Source organism: Marmota marmota, unplaced genomic scaffold (assembly GCF_001458135.2).
Source record: "Marmota marmota marmota unplaced genomic scaffold, marMar, whole genome shotgun sequence".
Classification (NCBI taxonomy): domain Eukaryota; kingdom Metazoa; phylum Chordata; class Mammalia; order Rodentia; family Sciuridae; genus Marmota; species Marmota marmota.
Window position 1 is genome coordinate 6,837,413 of NW_025999944.1, and position 21,839 is coordinate 6,859,251.

Genomic DNA, 21,839 nt, shown 5'->3' on the forward strand with positions numbered 1-21,839 from the left:
GGGGGGGGGGGGATGGGAAAAGTCCCAGAATTTTTGGAAGTCCTTAGGAGGGAACCCTTTTGGAGGCCTGTGCCACTATTATCTCTTGCCAAAGGGGCAGCATTCAGGTTTTCGGGGTTTTTTCGTTGGTGGTGTTTTTGCTTGTTTGCTTGTTTGTTTTTGAAACAGGGTCTCGCTAAGTTGCCCAGGCTGGTCTCAAAGTCACCAACTTCCTGCCTCAGCGTCCTGAGTAGCTGGGAATAGTACTGTACCCAGCTTTCTCATTTGAATTTTTAAATGAGCCAGGTGCTTGATGATCTTTTAGGCTATTGGGCTTAATGTTAAATTGGCAAGTTTAGAGAGCCCTTTGTTAAAAAAAGACAAATTTGTGTCTATTTTCAAACTTCCTCTTTTGGGGCTGAACTTCTGGGAAAAAGAAAATCTAGCACTTGTGGTTTCAGAAGGGATTCCACAGCAGTGAAGTAGGGGCCGTGCATGCCTGCATGTGGTGTCCAACCCGAGCTCTCCCGGGAGCCTGGAGGAGCTGGTTCACTCGCACAAGTGCCCAGTGCAATCTACTGAGGGCTGCCCCGCTGCTCCCACTGGCCTGAGTATGAGAGCATCTGGGGCTGAATTCTCCCCTCCATACATAGTCCAACCTGACACACAGGTGCAGTCCTGGGCTTCAAGTGTGCACAGCACCAGGCAGGCCCTGAGGGGACCACCCAGAAGTCTGAGCCCTGCGTGTCCTCTGAAATACCAGGTAATGGACAAGCCTTGGGCATGAGAGTGAGGGCTGCTTGGAGTGTGGTGGTCAATATGGCCTGGAACACAGGCTTGGAGTCAGGACTCGGTTTTTATCCTGCTTTACTGCATATTGGCTTGTGAACTTGGGCAAGTTTCAAAACCTCACCAAGTCTTTTCATGTCTTCACTTGTAGGTTGGTATACCCTGAATCAAGAGCTCCGATCAATAGATGCAAAGGTCTATGCACAGAGCCTCGTGTACAATTGATTGCTATTTGATTAGTGATGGCTCTCTGGATCACTCTTCAAAGAAGAGGCAGGGCACTGTGGGATGTAGGGAAGAAGCCTGGCAAGGTCCACAGAGTCTATATTTTGTTGAGTGTATGAGTGATTGAAAGTGATTCAAGCCTTACAGAAGGGGAAAGATTTGGTTCCAGGGAGTGAGGGAAAGACGCACCGTTTCAGAAGAGGGAGTGCAGCTCCTATCCTGACTGCTTTCCTGAGGCAGTGGAGGGACAGGTCCCTTTCCATCTGTCCACAGACTCACACTCCACACATAGAGGGTGACACAGGCACATACCCACAACTGGTCACATGCATGTCATCATGCACATGGACACAAATGCAGATACTAGCTCCCAGAGACACACATGCAGATTCTGACACACATGACACGTAGACACAGGGACATGCACGCGCAGGCGCATGTACATACATCCTCTTTTTGCACATACATCCTCTTTTTGGAGGAAGAATGAGGACGGTGGCAGCTGGGCCTCACTGCCCACGTCCTGGAGCCCACAGTCGACTGGGGGGACCCTGCACTGAAACAGGAGAGGGCCAGCTTACTTTGGCAGGTGGGACGGTATCTGCTGGCCTCGGGCCTGTGGCCAGCATGGGTCTTCCTCCTCCTATAGTAGCAGTGCTGAGGGTCACGTCTCCTGTCAGCCAGCCTACGCTGCTGCCCCACAGCCAAGGAAGGGATCTGTGAATGGAATGAGGTCAGCCTGGAACTTTCCTTCTGGGCATGATGCATTCCACACTGGAATGCCAGCCAGCCTCCCCAGGTGGGGAGAGGCAGGAGGGGCTGGCCCACGGACTGGGGTTAGACCTCAGGCCCCCTCTTGGCTCATCCCTGTCCACGTGTCTCGGTGGCACGGGTCCTAGGGCCTGAATGACGGCTGTAAAGGATCCAGGATCCAGGCTGGGAAACATAATGCTGCCGCTGGCAGCTTTCCTTCCGCTCTGCGTGGAAGGAAATTGGGGCCAAATGCCATCACTCTGGGCCACATACTTTCCACCACCTTGCAGGATTTGTGGAGCAGTAACTGGCTTTGGACCCTGAAGCTGGCGGGAGGATTTGAGTCCCTGGGCACCCAAATAATGCTTCTGTTCAACCTTGTGGTTCATTTGCATCCTGGCTGGACAGGCTCGGGTGCTCAGGTCACTGGGTTCCAGCCTTCCAGTCTCACCCTCACCAGCTCCACCTCTCCCTCCCTGGCCCAGCTTAGGGTGTGTCTTACACCGCACCTCAGGGTGGTCCAGGGGAGGAAACTGGAATCAATCATTTGGTTCCCTTGCCTGAAAATGGGAATGATGAGAACTGTAAACCACCTTGTTCTGCAGCTGAGGGTTGAACAAGAGATCACACAGCAATGGAAAGCACTCTTGATAGCTGATTCAATTATATACTGCATTTTGTGGTGTCTGGGGATTGATTTGGAGCTGGGGACATTGAGAGGGCTGGAGGCATAGGTGGAATCAGTCATGAAGTGCCATGAGCATCTCTCTAAGTCATTTGTGCATTGTATAAATAAAGAGGAGTCAGTCAAAGAACAAGTTAGATCAGTGTCTTGGAAAGAGCTATCTGGTGGCTGACAGATGGGTGGGGACAGGGACTCAATTAGAGACTGTTGCAAGAGCTGGCCGTGCCCCCCTAGAGCAGGAGCAGGAGCAGAAATAGGGGGGCTGAAGGTCAGAGATTCAGAATGGAGCTTCCTTAGGATTTGGGGACTGATGCAGGATGCCCCAAAGAAGCCTAAAGAGTGTCAGTGTGACTCCAAGGAACCCCCTCCTACTGTTTCTCTCATTGGGCGTGGCCTCTGGAGGCCCCCTCCTTCTGGGCGGTAGGCATGGCACGGGGCATTCAAGCTCAGTGTCAGTGAAGAGGAGAACCCACGTGACAGGGAGAAGAGCGCTTCCTTCCATCCGCCCCTCCAGCCTCTTTGGCTTCCTCGAGGGCCCTGCCAATGAATCCTCCCAACCCTGACCCCGGTCTCTACCTGCCACTGCCCAGAAAGATGAGGAGGGGACTTTCCAAGCACCTGGAGCATTCAGAATCTCACCTTGCCTCAACCAAGTAACTGTCCCCCAACCCTACTTATCTACCTTCCCGGCCCCTTGCACACACTGGGCACCCACCTCATTTCCCTGGGAGCCCTGCCCCTTCTCCAGCCTCTGGGGAGAGGAATGCAGGATATGAGGTAGTGCCACCTGCTTTAGGAGACCTGGGGCTCATCTTCCTGGAACTTCAGTTCACCGAGGTTGTTGGGGGAGGCACGCACACGTGCACACACACACACAGGCACATGCACACACATTTTGGAGTAAAATGTAAAACCCAGATTATTTTACATGAAAATTCAAAGATCACTTTCTCATGCTCTGATTTCTCAGACCTATGCAGGGGGAAGCTACTGCCCACGGCCCTCTGGGCACTTTGGTAGGCTGTTGGGAACTCCTGGGTCCCTCAATTCTTCTCTGATTGCTCCAGGTCACGCTTGCTCCCCCCGATCCCTGCAGTCACACTCCCCCACCCATAGCACTGTGTTTTGGGCTGGGTGGTCATCGGGGGCATCGTAGCCCTCTGTTATTGCTGAGGGAGTTCTTGCTGCCTGGCATCCCTTCTGGGGTTGGCCAGGGTGGTCACCCCTCTGCTTCCCTCTCTCCAGAACCTGAACATCCAGGTGGAGAACATCCGGATCCGCTCCATCTTCTCAGCCTTCCGCCATCGCATGCCCGTGACAGAGGGCTACGTGGAGGTGAAGGAGGGCAAGACCTGGAGACCAATCTGTGACAAGCACTGGACGGCCAAGAATTCCCACGTGGTGTGTGGCATGTTGGGCTTCCCCAGAGAGAAGATCTACAACACCAAGGCATACAAGTAAGGGGCTGTGCCAGGCGGGCTCTTCCTGGGTGCTCGCCCTCCTGCTCTGTCAACAAGTCAGGGCTGGTGACTGGCCATCCACAGCCCTCACAGCTGGGCAGGCTGGCGTCCTTCCAGCAAGCCTGCGTGGACCCTACCTGTGAGAGGCTCGCAGCCCTGGGAGATGGGCCTGCACCTGAGCTAGGAGAGAATGGAAAGGCTTAGGAAAGGTCAAGGGCAAGCTGCTCCTGACCCGGCAGTCCCTCCTCTCGGTGCTGACGGGCAGCTCATAGACCAGGTAGCCTGAATAAGGGCAATACACAGGCTGGGCCAGGCAAAGACAGTTCCAACTTTAGAAGAAATGTTGGCTTCCCCTCAGCAATGATTGCTCAGAAATCTGGGACTTGCAGAAATTGTGAGGTAATTGAGAAACTGATCAACTCAGTGCTCTTCAACCAATCCCAAATAAACCTGACAGCGCTGTGATGATTCCCAAGGTGAATTTCACCCAGGGGGAGAAAGGTAGATAGTGGTAGGATTTAGAGCTGTTTGACCTGAGGGGTGTCCAGGGAAAGGATTTGGGTGCCCTGACAAGCTGTGGGTAGGGTATGCAGCCATCCCTCAGTGTCCCTGGGGGACTGGTTCCAGCACCCCTCTCCTACACTAAAATCCACACTCAAGTCCCTTATGTCAAATGATGTCCTTTTCCCATATAACCTACACAATTCTCCTATATACTCTGAATCCTCCCCACATGACTTATAATGCCTAATACATTATACATGTTGCTTAAAGAGTTGTCGTGATGTATTGTTTAGGGAATAATGACAAGAAAATAGTCTGTACATCTTCAGTGCAGATATTTTTTTTCATAGCATTTTTGACCCAAGATTGGTTGAATCTGCAGGTGCAGAGTCCTAGGATAGAGAGCCGCTGGAATTCGGTTGAAAGTGAGGTTTTCCTGTCTCTCTGTGCTGACTGTGTGCCAGGAACTGTTCTTTTTCATTTAATCTTAGCAATGCTACCAAGAAGTGGGGTCTAGTTTCAAGCTGAGGAAACTGGAGAAAAGTCACAGAACCAGTAAGTGGCAGATCCAGGCCTCCGGTGCAGGGTCCACCCTCCTGGAAAGTGCCCTCTCACGCTGCCTCTTCCTGACTTTGGATTCAGGCCCCAGCTCTACCTCTGGTTTCCTGAGGTGCAGGATAAGCTGTGTCCCTCTGGGCACCTGGCCCTGTCCTGCCTGGTCATGGCCTAGACACAGATAAAGAGGGCTATGCTTTGCTCCTAGCCCCCAGCCCACCATGTACAAGAGTGAGTGTGGACAGCACCCTGGGGTGACACAGTGGTGAGTGCCACCCTACAAGTCCCTGAAAAGGGCTCAGACCTTGTTGGCACCAGGAGGTCTCTATCACCTGAATATTTGGGGGACCCCCACCAACTGGCTAGCTCTCCCTGGTGACACACTCTGGTCTCGGCTTTTGCTACCAATGGGAGAGAGGAAACCCAACTCCTCCCCCACAGGCTTCCTCCCTGGCTGGCCCCACCTGAGCCCCAGCCGGGCCACAGGTCTGAGCTGGGCAGTATTGGCTTGTTCAGATGGCATTAGAAAGCTGTCTTCACCTGTGGCTATCAAAGTCCCTCTCCTGCTTTTGAGGAGGCCATCTGAGGCCACTTTGAGCATGGCCCCCAGTAATCGTCACGTGTTTGAACTGCTCCCTGCTCTTGCCACCCCCCACAGTGTGGATTTCTCTTTTTAACTGAGAGGAGGGAAAGGATTTGAAGGCCAGGAGTTGTCCCAGGTGGTTAGGGTCAGGGTCACAGCGAGGGGGTGGCAGGAGGGTGTGAAGCCTCCTGAGCGTCTCTCTGTAAGCCTCTCTGTTGTTTTGGGGTTAGTCTCTGGGACTCAGTGGCTAGTTGGGCCTCTATGTGCTCTGGGATAAAGGGAAGAATTTCTGGTGGTACTTCTGGGGCTGAGCTGGCAGAGACTGGAGGGAGCTAATGGCACAGAGCCAGGGCTCCTGGAGTGCAGCAAGCCTCGGAGATCACTGGCCCATGTCTGCAGTCTGCAGAGGAGATGGAGACCTGAGGGTAGTGGGCCTCAGACACACTGCCTGCTCCTGAGGAGCCTTCAGGACTGCTCAGGGCTGCTCCACGACAGCTGTCCTCTGAGGTCTACACCACGACCGTGGCAGTTCCTCCTGGTGTGGCAGTTCCTCCTGGTGTGGCAGGTCCTCCTGGTGGCCAGGCCAGCTCGGCAGGGCTGATTTGGGAAACAGGATATCCAGGGACCCCGCTCAGAGGTTGAGGCCCACAGAAGCCTAGAAGCCAAGACTGAGGGCCTTCGTGGTCCCTGAATCAGTAGCTTCCAGTAGCACCTTTCCCCATCTCCCATTCACTCTTCCCACAGCCTGTGATGTGATGCTGACACCACACCTCCCATGCAGCCCGGTGGCGCTAGGAAGGAAGTTGTTTTCAAAGTAGTTCTCAGTCTGTGTCTGTAATAATCTCAGCATTCTCCAAAGCCCCTTCTGAATTTTGCAGTTTGGAAATTCACCTGTTTAGGCCCCGAGCCTCTCTGTCTTGGGTTCTCCCCACTGTCTTACTGGGACTGGCTCTCTCTGCTAACCTGCAGAGCTGCTGGTCACTCACAGGTTCAAGTTACCCCCATGCCCTCAGAGCATCTGTTCTCCTTTCATTTGCCCACACCCCAGAGGCTTCTGCACCCATAGCCTCACCACAAGTAGAGTCAGCCATCCTGACCCAAGACTACTCTCTCCCTGCCCTGGCTTCTGCGCTGGTCTGGGGAGCCATGTATGTGCCCTGAAGCTACGAAGCTTACACATCAGGGCCCTATCCCTGGGGCCAATTACACTGTGTAGTCATCATCTTGATTTTAAAACGCAGGATCTCAATGTAGGTATTGATTTGAGATGAACTCGCTGAGCGGCGATTCTGCTCGTAATTCTGCTCGTGACTCAGGAGTTAGAAAGGGCTCTGACAGTTTGGTTAGCTGAACTTTCCAAGCCCACTGTGAGTGCTGGGCCTGCCTTGGTCTAACATAGGGGAAGGAATGCCAAGGCTGAGGGAGATTGAACTGTTGGAGTGGGTTTGTCACTGAAGACCTGCTCAGGCAGAAGGGTCGAGGATGCACACCCTTCACCATGCGGTGATGAGTAAGTTTATGAGGGGCCCCTGCCTCCTTGAAGAGCTCTGTAGTGTCTCTTCTTTGTGGGCCAGACCCCAGTGGGAAGGCAGCACCAAACTGGGAAACCTAATGCAACGGGAGTAACTCAGAGTGGCAGGAAGTGGTGCCAATCAACCACCAAAGACAAGAGGGATGTTCCCTGCAGGGACAGCAGAGTCTGACTCCTGCAGACCTCTGCTCTGGCAAGTGCATTTGGTGCTCCTCCCAGTGATAAGAGAAGCCTACTGAATTCTCCCGTCACCTGCAAAAGCAGACAAGTTCTAGGTCAAGTGAACAAGTCTAACCTGAATCAGAACAATAGAAAGTCACAGCCCTTAAGTCAATTCCCAGACTTGAGCCCCACTTTACAGACCTAAAACTCCAGAAAGAAGGTGAGGCCAGGTTCCCTTGATAAAGGACCTCGGTGCCCTGCCAAAGCTTATACTGTTGTAGTTTCTCTCAGCCTTCTCCAAAGGGTCCCTTTACCAGGATGACCATGCACTGGGGAGAAGGAAATAATTAAATCTTTTAGGGACTTCTGGGTATTGATTCCAGCTGATTCCAGGAGATCCAAAACATCCCTGTGGCCCTCCAGTCCAGGGGCTTATGGAGTTTTAACTTGAGTCTGTCTTAAGGGGAATCCAGTGGATCTCAAACCTAATTTCTCAATTCTGGAAAGAACAATTGGAGTAGACATACTCAGCAGCTGGCAGGATCCCACACAACCTAGTTCCCCCTTGGCCGGGGAGCCTCTAGGACTTTGCAAGTTTAATGGACTGGGTCCAGCTCAGTGCTCCCACTAATCCCCAGCCATGGGCCTGGAGACCTCTTTTGTAAGTGGCTTCCATCTTGGCCAGTCATCCCTCCAATCTCCCCAGAGCCTCCTCTCTGCGTTGCTGGGGCCAGCAAGTCCATCTATCCAGAGTGAATCATGCTGGGATAGAGAAGGAGGGGGCCCCTGGCTGCTGAAGGCCCGTGGAGGGTCACGGTGGGCTGTGCATTCCTGGGAACTGATGTAAGATGGAATCGGGGCTGCCCGGGGAAGGCAAGAGCAGGGCTGGGGCCGCTCCACGTTTGCTGTGGGTGCTTCGCTCTCAATTAGAGCCTGGGACATCTGTTCCTGGAGAGGGTAGTGTTCACTGACGGCTGGAAGCCAGAGGAACTTCCTCAGCCAAGGCTGCCCAGTGTGGTCTGACCAATCCTCGTGCAGCTCCTGTTCCCCTGAGTGTGTCCTCCCGGTCAGCCGATGTGGGGGAGTCCAGGGGAACAAGCTGTGGGTTTCCCTCTGCTGGGGCCTTGCAGGAAGTAGGGAGGGGCGGGTGGTGGTTCTTGGAATGATTAATAGTCCTCCTGTGGAGTTCTCCACTCTGTGATGTCACTGTGGCGAGCACACATCCTGAATTTCCCAGGATAGTCTGTATTTCAAAGGTTTGTGTCGTTGCACCCACAGGTGTACTGGAATTGTCACAAGCCCCAGTTTGGGTTAAGGAGAGGATGACGGTGCCTGTAGGATTTCCTCTGTGCTCACATCTCATTCGCCCCAAGACAAAGCAGATGCTTTCAGGACACTTCTGGCCCTTTAAGGGTCAGCCTGCCGAGACAGGCTCTTCTATTGGGCAGCTGGCCATGATGCTGTCTGACTTTCTGTGGCATCTTGCAAAGTTCTGCCAAGGAGGGTCAAGTGCATAGGCCCCAAAGAGCTGGCAGCATGAGAGGACAGGGTGCTTCTTCCCTCCTCCTTTTCAAATCCCACGATCACTCAAGGCCTAGTAACAAGCCTGCTCTCCCATGAAGTCACCCTCGTCTCTCTAGCCACAGGGGTCCCTCCTTTAGCCATACAGCTTTTCCCCCTTTATTTTTTTATTATTATTTTTAATCTTTTTTAAAATTTTTTTTAAGTTGTAGATGATACAATCTTTATTTATTTCTTTTTATGTGATGCTGAGGATCGAACCTAGTGCCTCATGTGTGTGAGGCAGGCATTCTACCACTGAGCTACAACCCCAGCCCCGCTTTTCCCCCTTTAGCCATACAGTTTTTATTTATTTATTGAACAGACACTTCCTATGTTTCACACACTGTTTTAAGAGCTTTATAAATTTTGATTAATTTAACTGTCAAAATGCTGTGGTTTGACTGTCCCCTCCAGAACTCATGTTGAAATTGAATTGCAATTGGAACAGTTTTAAGAAGTAGGGCCTTTAAGAGATGACTGGTAGCTGGGCATGGTGCTACACACTTGTAATCCCAGCAAATCAGGAGGCTAGGACAGGAGGGCTGCAAGTTCAAAGCCAGCTGCAGCAATTTAGCAAGACCCTGTCTCAAAATAAAAAAGGAAAAAGGTCCAGGGATGTGGCTCAGTGGTTAAGTGTCCCTGGGTTTAATCCCAGCACCAAAAAAAAAAAAAAAGACTTATTCCTGAGCACTCTGTGCTTCTGAATGGATTAATGCCACTCTTGTGGGACTGAGTTGGTCATCACGAGACTGGTTTTGTTTTAAAAGTAAGTTTGGCCCAATTTCCTCTGTCTTGTGTATGCCTGCTTGTTCTACCATGAGGTGACCCAAGGCCCTCCCCCGATGCTGGCAACATGCTCTTAGACTTCTCTCAGTCTCCAGAACCATGAGCTAAACAAACTTCTGTTGTTTATAAATTATCCAGTCTGTGATATTCTGTTAGAGTAGCTGAAAATGGGCTAATACACATCATAGTCTTATTAAGTAGATATTTATTCTACTTCTGCTTTGAACATGAGGAAACTGAGTCATAGTTACATTTTTATTAATCCGTATATTACTTATTATTTTGGAAAAAAAACCACATTGTCTTATCTTAATCCATATTCTGCCTTAAAAAAAAAAACGAAAAAGGAACAATTTGCATGTGTAGGAAATACAGACTAAGAAATTTCCTAGGACATGATATGGTGACAGCTTCCACCTCACTGATTTTCCTGGGTGAGGATTTGATAAGAGCAGGGGCATTTTTTGTTTTTTGTTTTTTTTACCACTACTAAGAAAATTGTACTTTTGATGCCACAGATGGGGTCATTTAAGACTGTTATCACTGGATTACATATTTTGTCTTGACTATCATTGGGAGAGAGTTTAGCTGTCAACTTGTACTGATGGTTGACAAAGAGAAATAAAGCCGGTGAATGACAACAGCTTGTGCTTAAATTAACTGAAGAGTTAGGGTTGCCAGTCACTGAGAATGGGGTCCTGGGATCCGGGATCTCACCTCCCTAGAAACCTTGTTGCATTTTGTATGAACAGGCTGTGTCATTATTATTTCAGTGCCTGAGTTAGTCCTTGCTCTCCTAGAATGGCAGTTGCCCGAGGGCAGTAGGCCCTGTGCACCCTCTGGGTCCTGTCCCCAAGTGTCCAGCATAAACTTGGGCTCAGGGGGTGCTGGCAGAACACACTGAGCAGGACCCTGTCTTGGAGGCAGGCTGAGCTCTGGGAGCAGCGACCATGTCCATCTTGTTCTGCTTCAAACCAGAATCAGGGCTGGGTGCCACGATGCCCTGGTCACCGTCCTCTCTCCCCTCTGCAGAATGTCTGCCCCTCGGAGGAAGCAGCACTACTGGCGGTTCTCCATGAACTGCACCGGCACGGAGACCCACATCTCCAGTTGCAAGCTGGGCCCCCATGTGTCTTGGGACCCTGTGAAGAACATCACCTGTGAGAATGGACAGCCAGCTGTGGTCAGTTGTGTGCCTGGCCAGATCTTCAGCCCTGATGGGCCTTCGAGGTTCCGGAAGGCCTACAAACCAGAGGTGAGCATGGGGCTGGAGGTGTGGCCCTTGGCATCTGGCAGGCTTGACCCTTCCTCTGCAAAAGCGAAGGTGCCCTATTCTGTCTTCCCTCCATAACCATGAAGGGCAGTTCGCTCTTCTTTTTTCATACATCCACCAAATGGTCCCTGTGATATTTCTGTTCTGGAAACTGCTGATAGGGGGTGGGTGGGCAAGAAAAGCATGTGGGAAGAGAAGAGGGAGGGGGAGGAGAGAGGCTGACCACTGGTCAGGGCTGTGTCCCTGCCCATCCAACCCGGGTACTTGGTAGTCGTTTTCTGCAGCCTGGTGCATCCCGTGCTAGCTGAGGTCTGACCCGGGGTACAAGGGAGTGGAGGGAGGCAGCAGGGAGTTCTTTGTCAGCCAGGTGTGGGCGGTGGGTGGCATGTGAGCAACAGCCCCTCCCCTCTCTGGGGTATCCTCTCTCCTCACTGCCTCCTGTCCCCTCTGTCCCTCCCTGTGGCACCTGCAGAACTGCTCCTAGGAAGAGAAATGAAATCAGGGTGACAGCCAGAAGCCCCCAGGGTGCCTCTCCCAGACTGGGGAAATGTTTGGACAGAAGAGGAGCCTTAGATGAAAGGGGCACAGTACAGGCCGCGAGCCTGGCTTTCAGCTCAAGGTGTAGGGACTGTTTGGAGTGACTTCCTGCCTCCTCAGCCCCTCAGGGGCTTCAGAGTACACAGACGTGACCACACCACCAGAAGTGCTCGCAGCCAGGGGACGTGGGCCCTCCTAGGCAACCCTATTTCACAGCCCTCCACAAGCCAAACCAGCCCCCTGCATGCCCCACCTCCCCTGCTGCGCAGTCTGATGGCCACGTCCTCTCCCTGGCCTGAGCCAGAGCCCGTGAGTACTCCTCATGTGTCATCCAGAGTACCAGATCCTACTGTTTTGGAATTACTCTGCTGTGTGGTTTATAACAGAGCAATCAAGTTCATACCAAACCAATGGAAAAAGAAAAAAAAGAAGGAAAGAAAGAAACAGGATGATTACATCATATTTTCCTTGGTTTCCGGCTTCCCTCCAGGGCCAGCTGACTCTGCCTGGCCACTGCTGGGCTGGGGCTAGGTTATCTGACACTCTGCCTCCATCAATCTGGGGCCAGGATGCTGGGTTCCGTGGGAGGAGCCCCCTAGCATCCCCCTAGACAGCTTGAGACCAGGGAGCAGGGAGGGGAGATCAAGTTCTGCAGAAAACAGCAGTTTTATTGATTATGTTCCATTTTTTTTAAGTGAGAATAAAAGTTCCTAAAGCCACTGGGCAATTTGCCCTCATCCCATCCCCTCCTTTTTTCCCCTCTCTCCCTAGTGCCTGGATCAGAGCAGTCCCAGGGGTCTGTGAGTTCCCCAGCACCCCATCCTGCCAGGCTAGCTAGGTGCCACCACTGGGAGAGAGAGAGAGTGGTAGCTGTGGAGAGCTAGGCCACCCTCAGGTGGCCAAGGGATGTGAATTCTTGAAATCCACCCTTTCCAACCAAGCCTGCCTCATCCCTGCCATGGGTGGGTAGGTTGAAGGGAGTCCTGGGCCAAGGTCAGCATAGGTCAGGGTGGAACAAGGACTGTGGTCTGATCTGACTAGGATGTCACAGTCGCCCAATAACACAGAGCCGCACAGACTTCTGAGCCTCCCTCAGCACACGTGCACATGCAGAAATGCTAGTAGGTAAGTGTGCACAGCATGCAGACATGCACAGAAACTGGTGCAAAGCAGAATTTGTGAACAGATTGAGGCCAGTGGTTTCCATCTGTGGAACATGACCATTGGCTTCAGGATGCTGGTCCAAGTCCAGAAACCCCAGAAGGGGAGGAAGGCTTCCAGGCCATCCGTGAGCACCAGGGCCATTTAAACCATAATGCTCCCACCTCTGCATGCTGGGGGTGGGGAGGCTATATCTTCTGAAATCAGGCTGCTTTGGGCTGGGACTGGAATCAGGGAGCAGCTGGACAGATGTTAGTCTTAACTAGGGAGGCTCCCCGTCCCTGAGGCATCTGTGCTGTGAGTCATGGCCTGATTAGGTCTGGCTTTCTGGGTAAAACCTCACTTTCTAGCTCCCGATCTTCCCATTCCTCTATCTGCTCCTTCCTGCCTCTCGTGGGTGGGCACAGCAGACTCTCCACAGGGCAGGCTCCCTGCAGGCCTGGTCTCCAGGGCTGCACTGTAAGCAAGTGGGGTTGTGAATTTGCAGATTTGGGGATAGGAGCTTCTCTCCATAGCTCTCACACAGGAGGTTCTGCAGTCAAGTGATGGTGGGATCCTGGAGCCATGCCTAGGGTGGGGTGACGATCTCATGAGGGTCCTTGGTGAGATCCCCAGTGGTCCAGGACAGAAGATCTCCTGGGGGGGCTGCAGAGAAAGCTGTGCTGAGCTGACTCTGCTGCATGACCCCCTCCCCACCACCCCTCGCAAACACATCTGGCACAGTTTCAGCTCCTAGACCGGGGACCTGGCCTGGCAGAAAGCAGGGGGGGTGGCGGGGAGCGGGCAGTGACCGCTGGCTGGCCGAACGCGCCTCGGCTTCTGCACTCAGCAGGATGGTGTGTCTCTTCAGCAACCCCTGGTGCGGCTGCGAGGTGGTGCCCAGGTCGGGGAGGGCCGAGTGGAGGTGCTCAAGAACGGAGAATGGGGGACCGTCTGTGACGACAAGTGGGACCTGGTGTCGGCCAGCGTGGTCTGCAGAGAGCTGGGCTTCGGGACTGCCAAAGAGGCCGTCACAGGCTCCCGGCTGGGGCAAGGTAAGGTACAGGGCAGCTGTTGGTGGGGCCTCTCTTCACGGGAAAACATCTCTGTAGCTTGGCCTCAGCTGGGGACCGTGACCTCATCCAGCCCTTGGTGCTTTGCTCCTCCACCGGCAGCTGCTGCTCCATTAGAGAATCGCAAACTTCTCCCCAGACAATTGGGGCTGAAAGGGACCTCGGAGAGCGTTGAGTCCCCACTTCATGGGTTTGGAAGCTGAGGCCCAGAGAAGGGAGTCAGTCCTCGAAACAAAATGACACTGGCAGCCAGAGAACACTCCAGCCTTGCTCTCCTAACTCCTTACCCTGGGCTCTCTGCTGCCCCTCCAAGAAAGACAGGATTTCCAGGCCTTCCTCCAGGGCAGGGTCTCAGGCTGAGGACCATGCAGGACACAAATGAACCCATTGTCACCTTACTTTCCACCCTGCTGCAGTCTCACAAACATTGACAGCTGAGAGAGTGAACAGCGTGCCCTTCTCTGACCTCATGAAACACTAATGAGAAAGGGCCTGGTTTTTATTAAGTGTCCTGAACAAATTTTTCATGTGAGCAAAGAACATAAGTACAGAAAGCTTTCGTGGGGGCTGTCTGTTGAGAGCAGTGCTGTCACTTTGAGATGGCAGGACAGGTTGCCTCTGGGCCTCACGAAGACAGCTCATGCTTGCAAGCCCTGGTCCTTCCAAAGGAGGAGTCCTCACCCCAGATCCACCATAAGCCGTGAGTGCACAGCCCTCCCTAGGAGAACTGGGTTTGGGTGAGGAAAGTCATGGTCAGTCATTTCCTGGGATAGTTCCAGCGTACAGGGAGGCTGCTGCAGCCGTGGGCCACTCTGGCTGGGAGGAGGCGGTGAGGAAGGTTCTTGGGCTGTGGATGAGGGGTGGGGTGTCCTACAGTGTGGGGAGAGGATGTTCCCGTACCGTCAGATGTGGAGCCATCACCCCACAGGAAGGAATGTGGTGAGGTCATTGGTTGCAGCCTGGAGGAATAATAGTCCCCCCTCACCCAGGGCCTGAGTGCCACATCCAGTGGCTTCCCAGTGTGAGACTCCAGAGTCCTGGGTTGAACTTCACCTCCAGCTCACTTAAAGAACATGGAGCTTTCCCAGTTCTAGCAGGGGAGTTCACCTCTCTATGGCCATTTGTTGGTCCTTTCTGTAGGATGCAGTGCCCCAGCTACTAGGAGACAACACTTAAGTGGTTCCCTGAGGCTGGATGGAGGCTCCTGTGGACTAGGGACAGTCTTGGGATCATAGACAGCACTGCTGGAGAGGACCTTAAGCCCCAGATTTGCCTCCTTTTACCCTCACCCCAACCCAGACCTGGTCACATTGGAACTCCCTCTGCCTCTGTCCTTTAACCCATGCGCACATGCTGGGTGTGCATTGAAGGCTGAAGACCTGGGCTGGATGTTAGCAGCACATGTGCCACCTCGTGGTCTCCATTGTTACCTTTGACAAGTGGTCCTCCTCCCTGGTTCCAGGGAACTCTTCAGGGTCCCCTTGGCTCCTGAGTATTCTCACAGTCCTCTCTACCAATGGACCCCATGTGGGTTTGCCCTCTCCCAAGGCCTACAGGACCAGGGCCACTCACTCTGAGGAATAAACAAGTTCCCAATGACATGAACATTCCATTCACCGTGGGCGGGGGCCATGTGACATCATGGTTTCACTGCCCAGAACAGCCAGAGGTTTCCGAGGGCCTGGCGAACTCTAGGAAAAAGAGGCTCCGGGCATTTTTGCTGCTGCCTTTGAGAGAACCAGTGGGTGACTCATCGTCTCCTGCCACATTGGGTGGGCAACTCCAGTAGGCAGAAAGAGGAAAGTGACATTCAGTGTCACTCAGAGCAGGCAGGGTCATCCTTTGGTCCTGGCTCTACGCACCAAGTGACCACACCCACACCCAGGGTGGTGAAAGGGCAGTGCCTCAGAGCTGAGCAATCTGATCCTCATCCTGGCCCGGCTACCTACTTGCTCTATGACCTTGAGGAAACTTCTGGGCCTGGGATTCTTCACTGTAAGGCAAGGTGGCTAGATGGATGGCGTCTGAGGCTCTGTCTGGCTCACGGGATGGATGTTGGGTCTTGGGGGGCTGCCCTTGGCACTTCAGGACCCCACAGAGCAGGACTCCAGCTGTCTGTTGACACAGTCACCCTCCACCTGAGACTGAGCACTGGGTGAGGACTGTGCCTGGCTTTTATCTCCCTGTCCTTGGAGTCCGTGCCCAACACATGTGCTCCAGAGATGGTCACATGGTAAACAATGAATGAACATGTCCCACAGGAATAAGAGGAGTCATCTGAACAGACACCTGGGGTAGTTCCAACACTCTAGACCAGCACTGTCCAATAGAAATATAATATGTGTAATTTTGAATTTTCTAATAGTCTAATAGTGAAACTAACTTTAAGATTTCCTTTATCTCAGTATATCCAAAATATTATGATTTCAATGTGTAATCAATATAAAGGCTATTAATGAGATTGCTTGCATTTTCAGTACAAAGTCCTTGAAATCCAGGATATAATTTAGACTTTGCAGCATGTCTGTTTGTACTGGCTACATTTTCGGAGCTCAGCAGCCACACGTGGCCACTGTCTACTATTTTGGCAGGGCAGTGCCAGAGAAGTGGCTTTAAACCTCTTCGGTTCACAGTGAGAGATAATTGGCAGATGTGCCATACATCCAAAACTGAAGCAGAGGTTTTGTGAGAGAGGCTTTACCTTGACAACATGCAGAGCACTGAAAGTCCCGTTCTGCTTTGTCATGTTTTCTAAAATCTGATTATAGCTGGCTTAGTTGTCGGTTTGACCTCTAATGGCCTGGACACCACAGAGCCCATGGCATTGCTCCAGGAGGTCATTTGTGGCTCCTCCAAATGTGTGGTCACCCAGGCCAGGGTCTGTACATGGAGGAGGAGCAGAGCCAGGGTGGAGGTGGAAAGGTACTATGAAGAGAGGGCTTTGGGGAACAATCCAGAACCCAGAACCAAGTAAAAGCTGAAGGTCAAGGATGCAGAATATCAAACCCAAGTCAGGAACAGGAACCAGGGGCCCAAAGGTACCCAGCATGCTACAGCTGGTCCCCAGTGCACAGCGTGTCACCACCATCCCCCACATCACAGAACAGGGAGGGGCAGGGAAGAGGGTGGGACACACTGAACCTCCCATCTCTGGGCTCTCTCTGATGTGCCAGAGAGTGGGCCTGGACACATACTTCCACGGTGGTCTCATTCCTTGATGTCTGGCAGAGTCAATACGTTTACATAGAAATTAAGACAGAAGGGGACAGACCAATTGCTAGATGGAGTTTAAAGCATGTCAAGCCTTGAGTTAAACATTCTCCTCTTGACGAGGCCTACATCATGGTCTAGCAACCCTCCACTATCCTCTGAGGGCCATTTGGGCTGCATCCTGAAGTGGAGAATTCATTTATTCTATCAACACCTTTAGTTATGGTTTCTGCTCTTAAAGAGCTGGCATCAAGTGAGAGAAATAAGAAATAACCCAAAGATAACTTATACTAACAAATAGTTGATGATATATAAGGAATAATACTGATGACAGTGCCTGCCATTTCCTGGGTCCCTAGGAACCTAAAGGACTTAGTCTCACCCACACCTCACGACCTCCAGCCTGCACCATCAGTGTTATCATTGCCCTTCTACAGACAAGCACGGCTCAGGAAGGTGTGCCATGTCCCACGGATCCGTGGCTCCCTGGCCTCATCCTGAGACTGGATTCGGCCTGGGGCNTTTTTTTTTTTTTTTTTTTGAGAGAGGGAGGGAGGGAGAGAGAGAGAGAGAGAGAGAGAGAGAGAGAGAGAATTTTTTTTTAATATTTATTTTTTAGTTTTTGGCAGACACAACATCTTTGTTTGTATGTGGTGCTGAGGATCGAACCCGGGCCGCACGCATGCCAGGCGAGCGCGCTACCACTTGAGCCACATTCCCAGCCCCTTTTTGGGTGCTTTCAACCATTGTCTCCCAAGTGTTTTTATAAATTTATAAAATTCCTGGGAATTGGAAGCATCATTGCTTATGGATTTCCAGAGAAATGGAAACTTGGCTCTTACCTACTGTAGGAGTGGATCCCAGAAGGCAGTTTGTGGCCTCAGTATGCTTAGACACTGTCTATCTCCAGAACCCCCCAACAGGGTCAAGAGAACCTTCTGTGGGCTCTGAAGCACCTGTGGTTTTCTCTGTCTCTATTCTTGACCTCACAAGTCTTTGTGTAACTCCTGCCTTCCCCAGTACTGGGTGCTCTTAGCTCTTCCCTCCTTGAATCTCCAACACCTAGCACAGAGGCTGATGAGTAACAGGTGCTCAGTGAAGTCAACAGCATCTGCAGAGATACTAGGGAGCATTTGCTATATGCCAAGCACTGGTTGGGAACACACAAAGGGAAAGCCAGGGGCCCTGCCCTTGTGGGTCCTCCAGCCCAGCGGGGAAGACAGACAGATGTTCAGTAAAGCAGTGTGCTCAGTGAGGGAATCCAAAGTAGACTAGGGTGATGTAGGGGTCAGAAAGGCTTCTCTAGGGAAGTGAAGGATGAGCAAGAGTCAGCTGGTGAGCCCTGGAAGGGAGAGCAGTCCAGGCAGAGGGAGCACTCAGCTCTGTGGAGGAACCACGAGACCCAGCTGAGAGGAGGACAGCAGGCAGAGCTAGAGCACAAAAGTGAAGCCAGATCACGCAGGACCTCGGAGGCCACTTGAGGACTGTGAATTCTGCCTGCTTCTCCCTCGGTGCATTAAGCCGCCAGCCAGGCATTTTCAGATGGGGAGTGACATGATCCAAGGTGCATTTAAAGCTCTCCTGGGCTGTTCTGTGGCCAATAGGATGAAACAAGCCAGAAGGAAGAAGGCTCGCAGGCCACTGTGTCTTTGTAAATGGGAGATGTTAGGGTCATATTGTGTCACAGTGATGGGAAAAAAAATGTATCCGGATTTTGAGGAGTGAGCAGAACATGATTGATGGGTTGTCAGGGATTCGGGAGGAGGAGGAGGAGGAGAAGGTCCAAGAGATGACCTTTTGGGTTCCAGCAAAAACAGCTCGGTGGTTGGAGGTGCCATTTCCTGGAACAGGGAGGGCTGGCAGAGAAACAGGCGAGGGAAGATCTCAGGAGACTCTTCCCAGAGGTTTGCCCCAGTGGGGAGGAGAGTGCCAGGCCCAAGGGAGGCATGGGGTCATAGGAGAGGCCTGTAAAGATGGGAAGTTTGAGATAATATTAGAGCACTGAGGGACAGGACCCATGTGGGGGGATGGGGAGGATCAGGAGGGCAAAGAGATAGCAGCAGAGCAGGGTCCAAAAAGTGGGGGTCTGTGAACCCCAGAGCACGTGCCAAAAACTGCACCTGCTGCTGCCTGATGGCCTTGGCAGAGGGGCAGAGCCTCTGTGAGCAGAAGGGAACTGGAGAGTGGTCGCCCCGGAATTTCTCTCCCCAGCTGTGGAAGGCTCACTACTGTCATCCCAGTGCTACTAAGAGAAGGGTCCCCACATTGTCACCAAGGGGCACTTGCTAGATATGTCCCATCTGCCCCTCCAGTTCTACTCCCCACTGTTGCCCAGGGTGCCAGGTGCCCAAAGGCACAGCTGGGTTTGGTCAACACAGAGCACTGACAGGTACCAGAGGAGAGGAGAGCAGGGGATGTTTATTTCCCTATAGGGCTCCCATGGGTGCTGTCCCTCCACCAAGGGGACAGCTCTTATCAGGTGGCTTCTTCCTGTTACTCACAGGGGTACATCCAAGTTCCAATGTTATTAGCTCCTGAGTACCGGACCTTCCTTTGTGATTTCTGCACTCCATCCATACCTTCATTTTAAAGTTCCCTTTTTCTAATTCAGACACCCAATTTGTATGTACCATCTATTTCCTGCAAAGACCCTAATTGATTTAGCAGCAGTCAAGGCTTAGGATTCGTAAATGCCTGGAACGCTGAAGTGGGAAACTTAGATATCTTCTAGTCCAGCTCCTTTATCAATGTAAGAAACACTGTGATTTGGCCAAGATCACACCTCAGGTTAGTGAAGAATTTTCTTTGCTCCTATGGTGGAAGTCAATCCCAAGATAATTACAGTGTTCTTTCCAGGGAGAAGAGCTGGGGTCTCTGAGCTGACCACAGGCGGCAGTTAGGAGAGTTTGGAGGATGGGAGAGACAGGTTTTCATTGTCCAGAGCTTTCTCACCAGTTCCAGAGGTTGCCTTCTGACGCTTTCATGGCCCATGACCCTCTGCCTCACCAGGGATGGGACCCATCCACCTCAATGAGGTCCAGTGCACGGGGACGGAGAAGTCCATCATAGAGTGCAAACTCAACACGGAGACCCAGGGCTGCAGCCACGAGGAGGACGCTGGCGTGAGATGTAACATCCCTGTCATGGGCTTTCAGAAAAAGGTAGGAGACCGGATACCCAGAGGGGACTGTGCTACCAAGGCCCCAGAAAGGACAGACCAGGTGGCCTCACAGGGAAGGATTCTCCAGGGTGAATGAGGGTGCTCGGAGGTGAACTCAGAGAAGGTTCGGGCTCTGCTGCTATCACCATTAACGTCATTGTCACCTAGAATTTGTAAATGTGCCAAATGAGAAAGCATGCATAAGCACCACCTCCTTAGTGGCAGATGTCCGGTCATTCCCTGCAGGCCACACTCTGCTATGGGAGGGGACTGCAGTCTGATGGCAGTCAGGTCTCCCTGCAAGGCACTTAGTCTGTGGCACCCGTGACACTCTTCCACAGGCCCTTTCCAAGGTCCCCAAGAAACCCCATGGACCACAGGTCTGTAATTCACACAGGTGTGAGCACTGTCCAGACCATATTTGGTAACCAGAGGGAAAGAAAAGGGACTCGACATTGAAGCAGGGACACAACACCCCTCCCCGCCACTTCTTGAGGTACAGCCTGTAAAACCTGCACTGAGTCTCCTACCCCAGGTGACCTTGCCCACTGAGTAGCCACAAGATGATTCCTCCTTGCTTTGCACAGAGTCTGTCCAATCCTGTGAAAAGGCTCAGGGACTCCTACACACTGCTCCTTGCTATGCCTTGAGTTCAGTCACATGCTGTGCATCTGGCACAGGCTGGCACACTGGAATTGCTCCTTAGAGTTCAGCTTCACAATGAGAAGATGCAGATACACTGGGGTGCAGGATGGCTCCCCAGCCAGGCCCCTATCAGACAGCAATTCTCCACCTTGGCCCCAGCACACCAAAGGTGCTACTGAACCAGTCGGCCACGACACACCGCCTGCAGTTCTCCCAGCGGGGCCTTAAATGCAGACACACAGCACTTGACCAAGCTGTGTGTAGTTCACCTGTAGAGAGCAGGAGTGTGCTGGGGTTTGGGGGAGGCCACCATCTGACCTGCCTAGTAGCACTCCCAGGGAGGCCTAATCGACTTACAAAAGGTGACGAGCCATGAGTCCTGGTGTGCTTGGCACTCTTCTGATAGTTGGATGGAGTGAAAGTGGAGTTTTCATGACAAAAGAAGTGCTAGTTCTTAACACCAGCCACTCTCACCTTTCCAGGGGCCTAGGGAAACGAGTGATCCCTGAGCTCCAGCCGAGGGTGTCCAGGGGCTTGTGCCTGCATCTGTGGGTTGTCTCCCAGAGGTCATTCCTGTGGAAGACATTCCTACCTAGGGGTGAATCTGTCAAGACTTCTGAGCTTTATCACTATAATAGTCAGCTGGGGCTGCTGTAACAGAAGACCACAGTCCCAGCGGCTGAAAAAACACAAATGTGTTCTCCCAGTCTGGTGGCTGGAAGTGCAAGTCAAGGCATCGGCAGGGTGGTTTCTTCTGAGGCCACTGTCCTGGGGAATGCAGATGGCACCTTCCACCCGTGTCCTCTGTGCATACACCTACCTCCCTGGTGTCTCTTCACCTTATAACGACACGAGTCCCTGTTACACCAATACCAAGACCCTCAAATAACTCTCAAACCACACATTGCCATTCTAATTAAGCCTTTATTGCTGGCCAGCGGTGGACACCTTTCTCTCTAAAGAATGAGATAGTCAGAGTGGCGTGTCCGCCTTCAGTTGCCCTCATATTTAAGACAAAAAAAAAATCACAAAAGGGATGTTTGGGGGTTTAGCCAATGTAAGCAAGAAAGTACAGAAGCTGGACTGGGCAGTTAACGGGACAATGCAATGGGTACATTGGTATTTCCCACAGGACTTTCCAGGTTGGCACAGCAGCAAGCCAGCAGAAAGGAAGTGGGTCAAAATGACCCTAGTTGAGTATAAGTTAGAGAATGGTTACTAACGTC

At 52.2% G+C, this 21,839-nt stretch overlaps 1 protein-coding gene across 3 annotated transcripts in view; it reads left to right on the forward strand.

Annotated features, from left to right (window-relative positions):
• Positions 1-21,839, forward strand: part of Loxl2 (lysyl oxidase like 2) — a 58,748-nt gene that overhangs the window by 17,412 nt on the left and 19,497 nt on the right. The window contains exons 3-6 of one of the 3 annotated variants that reach the window (XM_015499478.2): positions 3,677-3,888; positions 10,608-10,830; positions 13,376-13,580; positions 19,818-19,969. In XM_015499478.2, the coding sequence (XP_015354964.1) occupies positions 3,677-3,888; positions 10,608-10,830; positions 13,376-13,580; positions 19,818-19,969 (792 nt within the window). The remainder of the gene's footprint in view (positions 1-3,676; positions 3,889-10,607; positions 10,831-13,375; positions 13,581-19,817; positions 19,970-21,839) is intronic. The other 2 variants (XM_048801582.1, XM_015499479.2) reach the window with 2 other exon arrangements.